Source organism: Schistocerca serialis, chromosome 6, assembly GCF_023864345.2.
Source record: "Schistocerca serialis cubense isolate TAMUIC-IGC-003099 chromosome 6, iqSchSeri2.2, whole genome shotgun sequence".
NCBI lineage: Eukaryota > Metazoa > Arthropoda > Insecta > Orthoptera > Acrididae > Schistocerca > Schistocerca serialis.
In genome coordinates, this window is record NC_064643.1 from 439342719 (window position 1) to 439353892 (window position 11174).

Consider the following 11174-nt stretch of genomic DNA (forward strand, 5'->3'; position numbering starts at 1 on the left):
GCGGCGAGGGGTTTGTTTTATCCGCCGTGTGCAGGCCCTCCAAACAATCGCATCGCTACGGGCGCCCTTATCCTGGCCTTCGAGGGGGTTGTCCTCCCAGAGAATATCAAGGTAATGGTGTATCGGTGTGATGTGAAACCTTATACTCCACCACTGATGAGGTGTTTAAATGCTTACCGTTTGGACACATGTCTTCCAGCTGCACTACTGACCCCCTCCGTGGTGACTGTGGGGCCCCCGCCCATGAGGGGAGTGCCTGTGCTCACTCGCCAATGTGTGTAAATTGTAATGGACGGCATTCTCCACACTCACCTACATGCCCGGTGTTTGTGAAAGAAAGAAGGCTTCAAGAGTAAAAAACCTTGGATCAGCTCACCTACACTGAGGCTCGTCAAAAATGACGGGCTCCATCCTGTGTCTATAACTTCTACTTTTGCTTCAATTAGTCCATTCCCCCTCCTACCCCCTCCTCTTCCTAGCCCCACCCTCTTCGCCCAATGCCTTCAGCCTTCTCCTCCTCCCATCCCCCCCCCCCCCCTCAGTACCCATACCCACCCCTTCGGGTGCTGCTCCCCCTGCCCCACCGGAGAAGTGCTCCCCTCCTTCGGGGGCCGCCGGTACTAGGGCTCCCTCCTGGGACTCCTCTTCCCAGCACCCCACAGAAAGGCAATCTACTGCTCCACATCGGCAGCGTGATCCACGGCCGGTGGGCACCAAGATTGCCCGGTGTAATTCCGTGCCTGCCCTCGCTGAAGCCTGCCCTTCTCTTCCTTCCTAAGAGAAGAAGCAGGAACAAGGGCAAGGCCCCTCTGATACCCCTAAGATGCAGCCATCCCCTCCTACAGTCAATGAACCAACAGAGTTTGACCCCACCTATATGGATATTATCCAATCCTTATCGATGACAGATAGCGACTTGGTGATGTGACCGACTCTGGTCCTTTCGCTTCCACTTTGGACTCTGACTTGAGAATCCTCCAGTGAAATTGTAATGGATGTTTGCATCACCTTCCAGAGTTGCAGCCTCTTTTTTTCACCACTTATATTGCACTCCAGGAGACCCATTTTGCCAATTTTTACTCACCCACCCTTTGTGGGTTCCATGCTTTCTGTCCTAACCAAATTGGCCCCTTGCGGGCTTCTGGTGGTGTTTGCACCTTGGCCCGCAAGCACATTGTTAGTAAGTGGGTTCCCCTCCATACCACTCTGGAAGCCATTGCTATCAGGGTCCATCTGGCCACTCCAGTCACAATCTGTAATCTCTACCTCCCGCCTGACAGGCCGCCCACATCCCATGCCCTCACCACCCTTCTTCAACAACTCCCTTCCTGTTATTAGGAGACTTTAATGCCCACAACCCTCTTTGGAGTAGTCAAACGACTACTGCCCTGGGCAGGTCAGTTGAAGCTGTTCTGGCAGGGCTTGACCTTTGTTTACTAAACACAGGCGCTCTCACACACTTCAGTGTGGTGCACGGCACTTTCTCCACCATTGACCTCTCCATCTGCAGTCCCAGCCTTCTTCCCTCCATTCAGTGGGGCGTCCACGATGACTTACGTGACATCGACCATTACCCGATTGTTTTGACCTTCCTTCAGTGTCTCTCGCTCCACCACCCTCCCAGGTGGGCCATATCTAAGGCTGATTGGGGTGCCTTCTCCTCTGCTCCCGTCCCCCCTGTATTGCCGCACGACAGTGTTGATGAATCTACTTGGACTTTGACTGCCACCATCCTTTCAGCAGGTGTTTCAGCAATCCCTTCTTCAGGTTCCCCCTGCCGGAAGATGGTCCCTTGGTGGACTTCGGAAATTGCTGCAGCCATAAAAGACCGCTGCCGTGCTCTTCAACACTTCAAGTGGCACCCTTCTACTGCTCTTCTTCTGGTCTTTAAACAACTCCACGCCTGGGCCCACTACCTAATCAAATTTCAGAAACGGATTTCCTGGGAACGATACGTAGCTGCCATTGGACCCAATACCCCATCTTCACAAGTCTGGGCAAAACTCAGGCAAATTTTTGGTCACCATCCTCCCACCGGGGATGCAGGAATTTTTGTGCATGGTGTTGTCCTTACCAATCCGGATTTTGTAGCAGAAAATTTCACTCAACACTTTGCTCAAGCTCCGGCATCGGCTCAGTACCTGCCCACGTTCCTTCTCCTGAAAGAGCATTCAGAACGACTGCCTTTGTCTATTGTTTCTCACTGCTCGGAGCCATATAATGCCCTATTCAGTGAGTGGGAATTTGCCAGTGCCCTCGCCCTTTGTCCTGACATGGCTCCTGGACCGGCTCGGATACATAACCAAAATGCTCCAAGAGTTATCAGTGGCTGGCCACCATCATATACTGACCCTCTTCAACTGTCTGTGGAGTGAGGGAGTCTTTCATACCCAGTGGCAGGAAAGCATTCTTGTTCTGGTGTTGAAGCCAAGGAAACTGCCTCTTCAGTTGGATAGATACTGTCCAATTAGCCTTACTAACACCATCTGCAAGCTTCTTGAACGCATGGTGAGTTGGTGGCTGTATTGGATTCTTGAATCCCATGACTTTTTGTCATTGACTCAAAGTGGTTTTCGTTGTGGCCGCTCTACGGTGGATAACTTGGTCCACCTGGAGTCTGCTATCCAGTCGGCTTTTGCCCATCGGCAACACCTTGCAGTCTTCTTTGATCTGCATAAAGCCTATGACACCACCTGGTGCCATCACATCCACACCACCCTTCATGAATGGGGCCTTCGTGGCGCTCTGCCCGTTTTTATCCATAACTTCCTTTCTTGTCGCTCTTTTCAGGTCCAAGTTGGCTCCTCCTACAGCTCCCCATTGGCAAGAAAATGGGGTTCCACAGGGTTCCGTGCTGAGTGTCCCTCTCTTTCTGTCTGTACAATACCTCCTGGGGTGCAAACCGTCTGTTCTCCTGCGATTATATCAATAGTTGGTCCAATCTCGTTTAGACTATGGAAGTCCTGTCTATGTCTGCGTCGCCTTCGACACTGCAGATACTAGACCCCATCCACCACTGTGGGGTCCGACTTGCGACTGGTGCCTTCCGGACTAGCCCCTTACTTAGACTTCTCACAGATGTGGGGATTCCACTACTGTGAGTTTTGCATCAGCAACAGCTGATATCTTATGCACTCTGCATTCGCTGCACCCCAGAACACCCTAATTACGGTCTCCTTTATCCAGGCACGGAGGTCACCCTGCCGCAGCGGCAGCCACGATGTGGGCTTACCACGTCTGTCCGCATTCAGTCACTCTTTTCTGAGTTCCACAATTGCCTTTAATGCCTCTCTTCTCAACTCAAGCACATACCCCTCCGTGGTGCATGTCTCGGCCACAGCTCTGTCTTGATCTCTCAGTCGATTCAAAGGACTCTGTCCCTCCGATGGCTCTTCGCCACCGGTTCTCCTGTCTCCTCAGTTCTTTTCAGGGTTCAGAAGTGATCTATATTGATGGTTCCATGGTTGCTGGCCGCACTGGTTTTGCTCACACCTATGAGCGACGCAAGGAACTTCGTCCTTGTCAGATGGCTGTAGTGTTTTTACTGCAGAATTGGTAGCCATGTTGCGCGCACTGGACCATATCCGCCCCTGCTCAGGGTTATCCTTCACTATCTGTAGTGACTCATTGAGCGGTTTGCACGCTATCGGCCAGTGCTTTCCTCGCCACCCGTTTGTCATCGCTATCCAGGACTCCCTTTCTCTCCTCACTCTACATGGATGCTCAGTGGTTTTCATTTGGACCCCAGGCCATGTTGGGATGCCTGGCAATGAACTTGCCGATTGACTGGCTAAATTAGCTACTACCAGGCCATTACTTGATATTGGCATTCCGGAAATAGACCTTCGCTCAGAATTACATTGTAAGGTTTTGGGCCTTTGGGATGCAGAATGGATCACTCTTTCTTCACCGAACAAGCTCAGGGTAATTAAGGATTCTACAACTCCATGGCGGTCCTCCTACATGCCTCTCGTAAGGCCTCTTGTCATCCTATGCCAGCTCCACATCGGCCATACTTTTTTGACTCACGGTTATCTCCTCCGTCATATGGACCCCCCTTTCTGTCATTGTGGATCGATGTTGACTGTGGCTCAAATCTTATTGGACTGCCCCAACTTAGCCACCCTACAACGCACTTTTAATGTTCCAGACTCGCTACCCTTGGTGTTGCCTGACAATGCCTCAGCGGTGGATCTCATTATGTGTTTTATTCGTGATGGGGGTTTTTTATCGCTTTATTTATGGGATTTTTATTGGTTTCAGTTAATCTAAGGTCGGAGGGACTGATGACCGTGTAGTTTGGTCCCTTCTCCAACCAACCAACCTTTCTTTTACTGGGAGATTTTAATGCACATACACCTTTGTGGGATAGCCATAAGATCACTAACTGTGGTAGTTTATTAGAGCAGATGTGGATCTGTGGTCTTGCCCAAAATTCAGCGGAAGATTTACAGTGACCTCAGTAATAATGATTACAACCTGATTATTTTCTCTCTCCCACACTGATACTGCACTAGACTCCCCTCATTGGATTCTTAAGAATGCTGACTCTTTTTAGCACTTCTGACATTTGATACAACTTTCCATGGGCCTCAAGGTATCCCTTCAGAGTCCAGTCCCTTGGTGGATGGAGGAAGTCTCTGTAGCAATTAAAATGCCGCAGAAGGGCACTTCAATAATATAAGTGCCATCTGCCGAAATATTCCATATTACTTTTAAATGCCACTGAGCCTGAGCCCACTACATAATAATAATTATTTATTTTCTTTTTCTAGTGCTTGCTCCCCCCCCCCTCCCCCCACCCCCACCCCCTCCCTCCTTCCTAGGCACCTGTCGTGGTTGCGTAGTGAAATCAGACCTTACACTCAGTTCTCGTAACTACCCTCCACCATTCATCACACTGTCTTTCAACAGGCAATATATGAAACCCTTTCTCTGAGTGGGAACTTCTCACAACATTTTCAATGTTCTGAAATACAACTCTGGGCCCTCATCGAATATAAAATCAAATGTTGCATCACTCCGCTATAAAATGTAAGCATCACATCCTTGCTCTTCAGAAACACTCCATGAAGGTGTTAACTGATGATGCTGTTGTACAGTAGAGCACCAGAAAAATGTATTGAAATGGAGGAAGACCTGCAGGGGATTGATTCTGGTACAGTGACTAGCAGTTTGCCAACTTGCACAATGTACTGCACATAAATAGACAGAAAGGCCCATTTCTTACATACTCCTTTCTGTATTACTCATAATCACAATTATGACAACAGTCACCACCAGTTTTAACACTACATTGAGCATCTTCAGATTCTACTGCATACCGCGTAGATGACATTTCATGAAATAATTTTTGTCATGTGCCTTTTCCACCAAATGCCACCTATGTTGAATAAACTCTGAAGATGGCCAATTTGTGGCTGAAGCTAGTAGTGATTATAATTATAATGTCTTAATCCTGCATGGTCAATGTGTACTTTTTCCCAAAAGAACCATTAGTGTTTGGTTGAAGACGACTGTTTACAGCCACAAGCCATTGAATATCTAGGAGTATGCATCTTGATATTTATTAGAAATGACATTCATGTGACCCCACTAATACAGTAGACTCTCAGATCGAAAACTACTAACTTATCTTGTGTTTGTCTAGGGTTGCAGATCCACAAATAGATTTTGTTATTTATAAAGTTAAGATCACATTAAACATATAAAGTCTTCAGTGGGATGCACTGAAATATCTCATTGCATCAGTGTTCCCACATTTACACTGAGCAAAACAGTACAGTGCTATCTAGAAAAATATGTGCATCTGTAACTGTCCAAGTGTCATTTTGCTACATCTGTCAATACTGTCCCAAGACTCACTGCAACTACTCCCCTTCAGCTGAGGCTGCGCCTTTTATGCTGGTGACTTCTGACCCCATTCCCATGACATCAGACTAGTTCAGCATCAGAATTAAGACTTGGATTTTGAAAAAAAAATTAAATTTCATGTAATTTTAAGTTTTTACTGGTGGCCAATTATACAGTAATTCAGTACATTCAAATGATACTTTGGACTCCCTCAGAAAGTGTTGGTTCTGTTTGCAGGCAAATAGTGTTTGTAATATATTGATTGAAATGAGTCTGAAGGAAGTGCTAAGAAAATGCAAACACACAAAACACTAGAAAAATTCTAAAATAAAAATCAAACAATGGAAACTCCAGGTAGGAATATCAACAGTGCAGGAAAAGATAGATTGCTACTCGCTGTAAAGAAGACACGCCAAGTTGCAGACAGGCACAATTAAGACAGTCACTTATAGCCCACAGCCTTCAACACACACACACACACACACACACACACACACACACACACACACACACACACACACGTGGAGTTGGCAATCATGTGTGCATAAGGTGGGATTCCTTGTGTGTGTGTGTGTGTGTGTGTGTGTGTGTGTGTGTGTGTGTTTTTACTGATGAAGGCTGTGGCTGAAAGCTATATTTGAGTTTATAATTGTGCCTGTTTGCAACTTGACATGTCTTCTTTACATAAATCAAACAATATTATTGTGATGTGCATCAAACAAATTCATTTGATCAGAGGAATACGAAACTGAGATCAGATTTTGTTAAGCCAAGAGTTAAAAGAGTTACTGGCATTTTGATTAATTAATAATGATAACAACACTATCTTTTAAGTAAAACTAGTTATCAAGGTATTTTGATATTGGGCTACGACTGAACTACTTCAAGGGGCTTCCCTTAAAAAAAAAAAAGTGTCAGTATTAAGATAAGCAGTGCTCTCATATCAGGATCTGCAGGATTAGTTCATGGAACATGTCCCCACAGAATCTAATATATCACTGCAAATAAGAGGCATATGTTAGTAGAGTTTGGGATAATTTCCAAAGAGGAACCATGTATGAAAGAGAATGCTCTTGCAGTAAACACTAGTTAAAATCTATATGGAAATGGACACAGGATATAAAATAGTGCTCAAAAGCCTCTGGTATATTACATCAGAACAAAACCGGTCTTAATTTTTTTGTCATACTTGACACAGAGTTATCATCTGAAGCAGTCGATTAGGACAGATAGAGTATTTGCAATTGACCTCAGATTTGTGAAAAACAGTGGTAAATTCTATAGAATGATACCACAACCTAAAGTGATGAAATGTTAAATAACCACATAAAATTGCAGGAGAAGTAGGTGCAAGACTAAAATTTATTGGAAGGATCTTAAGGAAATCTAATCTATTAACAAAGGAGGTCACTTAAAAAATCATTGTCCAGCCACTTCTTGAGTATTAAGTCACAGATTACTTTTTCTAAATAGCAAAAAAAGGTGGGAGGGGGGGATTCAATCAGCCATCGGGAGCCATAATGTTCCTACACTCAGTAGGCATCCAGTGGTGGTAGCATGAAGTCTGTATCTATACTACTTCGCTTTCTGTGATATGTTAAAATGTACTCGACAATAGAAAATCCCACCAATTGTGAGATGCATTCTGTAATTGGGTTTTTGTTGGCAAAAAATAAAATAAAATAAAACTACAAAATAATTGAAATTTATCATGACCTTTTGTGATGTGTATGGAAAAAGGCATAATGAGTTAAACCTGAGTGAGGCAGTGTTGCATTGATTTTCAAAATAGCTGTACCAGTGTTCTTGATGAGGACCGCAGTGGTAGGCCTAGCCTTGTTGTAGTAACCAAAACCAACCGCGGGAACGCCTTGGGCTGTGGATCAGAGCCGCCAGGCGGGGAAGCCACCGGTGGTGGAGCACGCACCACCGGGTAAACATAAGGGCGAGTCGGACGACAGACCAACGACAACTGACAACAATCAACAACGACCGACCATGACCGACACAACAAGGAAGAGATAAACAACGGAGGCTTGTAGAAACCACAACACCAAACACCAACAGTAAATCCACTCGGAACCAGAGCCAGGCAAATGTCAATAACGAGCAATGACCAGAACGCAGTACCGCCGAGATAGAGACGCAATCCAGAGCGAGTACCAGACTGACTGGACTAGGGCAGAGCAGGTCCCTATATATGAAGCCGGAGGGAGTGGCTGTTGGCCGCGGTCTGCACATGGTGTAGCGGTGGCGCCCTCTCTGTGCAAGAGCCGCTGCTCAGAAGAGCCGCCGCGGACACGGAGCCCTCTATGGGCTGGCCGCGTCAATTTGTTCTGGTGCGTGTTCGACTTCCGGCGGGAGGTACTAGACTTGTGACTGAACTGGTGATGAAAATGGACAAAATTTATGACAGTCATCACACTGTGAAATTTGGGGAGAATGTTCTGTAATCGCAAAGTTTGGTGCATGAAATTGTGGCGGAGAAGCTTGGTTACAACAAATTTTGTGCTAGTTGGGTTCCCAAAATCCTAACAGAAGACCACGAAAAACAGAGACTCACTGCAGCACTGACCTTCCTCGAAGATAATGAGAAAATGGTAATAAAGTTAAAGATAGTATCATAACTGGGGACAAGGCACAGGTGAAGCATGTCAGTTGTGAAACAAAAAGGCAGTCGATGGAATGGGGACCCATAAATCCTCCCAAGAAACAATGGAAGTGTTTGCAAAAGCTATCAGCAAGAAAGATTGAGGCCACTGGAGTGATTCTAGTTGATTTCATTGAATATGGCACACAATTAACTCAGCTATTGTCGAACGCTGACGAAGTTAAAGCAGTTGATACAAACCAAGCATTAGGGAAAACTGAGTGTAAAAGTTTTGTTTCTTCAAGACAACACACAACTAATCATACCTGAGAACTCTGGTGGGGTTTTTAGTGGGAGGTGTTTGATCATCCACCACACAGCCATTATTTGGCACTGAGCGACTACCACCTCTTCCCTCAACATTTGATGCTGATGCTGAACTGTGTGTCGATATAAACCAGTGGTTGCAATTGCAGGAGGCAGATTTCTGTAGGGAGGGTATTGAAAAACTTGTCATGGTATAATAGTGCCTCAATTTGAATGCCAATTATGGAAAAATAGCTTAGGAGCTTATCTTTAAAATGTATATAATAAAATTTGGTTTTTCCATAGTGTTAATTTTTTATTTCAAAACGTATGTTACTTTCTGGTTAGCCCTCTCAATTACTTCCTTCCTCATATATCTTACTAAAGTCAAATAAATTGAAGCTCATATGGAAGATTATAAATAGGTAGTCTTCTCCATGCACCATTCACACGAGGAACAGAACAGGGGAAAATGATCATGGTACATGAAATTTCCTCCGACAACCACAGTAAAGTAGCTTGCTAGTGAATAGATATACATAAAAATTACTTTTTATGGGCTTCTGGTCTCTTTTTTTGTGACTTTGCACAATAAAATAACTTAGTGAGACCAGTATGAAGTTGACTGCATAATTTTTTTGGGGCCGTTAGACAAAACTAATTCAAGGAACCAGACTGAATCTTTCACATTGAAGTTGAGTGTGCACGGTTTTGAAACTTCCCAGCAGACTAAAATTGTGAAACGGACCAGTACTGGAGTACAAAACCTTGATTTTCATGAGCAGAACTCACAACACACTTGCACAGTTTCAGTTCTACTAGTACCTCTCTTTTACTTTCCAAACCACACAGAAATTCTCTTGCACAATTCTTAGGTCATTCCAGGTAACTGTTAATAAAGATCAGTTTTATTCTTTCACAGTCTGAACTGGGAAGTTCAGTATCTTATGATGTGATGTCAAATAGCATTAATAGATTAACTGTGACTGGTAAAGTCCAACATTATTCTTACATAACATGCTGTTAACAAGTTGTTCTTTTTTCTTTTATTCCAGTGCTTTCAGAATTCGCCTGTGAACAAACCCTGCAGATTGGTGTGTGGTGTTCTATGTATTGCTCAACAGTTGTTGCCAAAGTTCAGTCAGTTGATACTGACTGTAAAACTCTGGGTGCTAGCAGGAATCTTACCGTGGCTAGTCATAGTTCAATATTTAAACAAAACAAAAAAACTTCTGAGACACAATTTGTTTTTATGAACATTGCATAAATAATTATGGTGCCAAGCCTTTTCATGCACAAGATTTTTTCAGTGTGATACATAAATATTGGTAATCTTAAGACACAAATGATCTGACATCTGGGGTTCATACACAGCCCCAGTTCTTTCAAAGCACAAATTATTTATAAAACATCTGAACATCTGGAGCAAGAAAGAGTCTCCATTATTACAAAATTCGTTAGAGGGAAGAATCTTTTAACTGTTATTGATCAGTGAGACTTCTTTTTTTATAGAAAGAAAATATATGCAAGAGAATACAATTTATAGCATGTCAGTCTTCACCACGAGTATTGAAGTGGCATGTTGATGAAAGTAAACTCTGATTTTCTCATTACAAGTCAAAACATTAGAGTATGTAATGGTAATTTGTAATGAAAGTTAAAAAAAAATTATTTTCTATTTTGGGAGTAAATGGCACTAAATTGACTGCAGAACTCCTGTATTTATGATTGAAGGGTATTTAAAGCACACAACTTTATTCTTGTAACTACTGTGCTAACATGTGCAATTTCAGATTGCATAACCAATATATGCATTTGTTGTAGCCTGGAACAGTATTTTAAAGGTACAAATATTTACTACTAAATACTCAGGAGTATTCCTAATCACTGTTTCTCACTGCAGTTATTTTACAATAATAGTCTTATTCCTGACAATTGTGCATTTATCTTTGTAGAAGGTTTACTCTAGTCTTGATCTTTTTTGTGTAAATGTTGAACATTGAAATATAAAAATTAAGTAGAAATTATAATGCATCAGTGTTCTGACAAATATGATTTTTATGCTGTGATAAAAATAATTTGTGATTGACATTTCAGTGTGTTGGTTAGCCACATGCTTGTTGTGTTGCCCATGCTAAACATTGTCAAGTGCAGTTGGCTGCATCTCAACAACACAGCCCCTTCTTCCCCATCTCCAAACTCCAATCACAAAGTTATTTTATTTGAACAACAGTGTGTGAAATCCTACCCTTTGAGAGTAACTACACAGCAACAAAGGAAAGTGCACAGTTTCAAACATATGTTGCTGTATTTGAAATTTTTCATAGAGATGCAAGATACTTACATTCGGTGTAATAATTAAACATTCAGTGTATGCTATAATTAATGATCAAATAGAAGTTGAAAAATGGCATTACAACAAACA

At 43.4% G+C, this 11174-nt stretch overlaps 1 protein-coding gene across 1 annotated transcript in view; it reads left to right on the top strand.

The window, feature by feature from the left end:
- LOC126483865 (calcium and integrin-binding protein 1-like) overlaps window positions 1-10773 on the top strand; it is a 43254-nt gene extending 32481 nt beyond the window's left edge. The window contains exon 5 of the mRNA XM_050107088.1: window positions 9805-10773. Coding sequence (XP_049963045.1) covers window positions 9805-9826 — 22 coding nt within the window. The 3' untranslated portion in view covers window positions 9827-10773. The remainder of the gene's footprint in view (window positions 1-9804) is intronic.
- The last annotated feature ends 401 nt before the right edge of the window (window positions 10774-11174 follow it).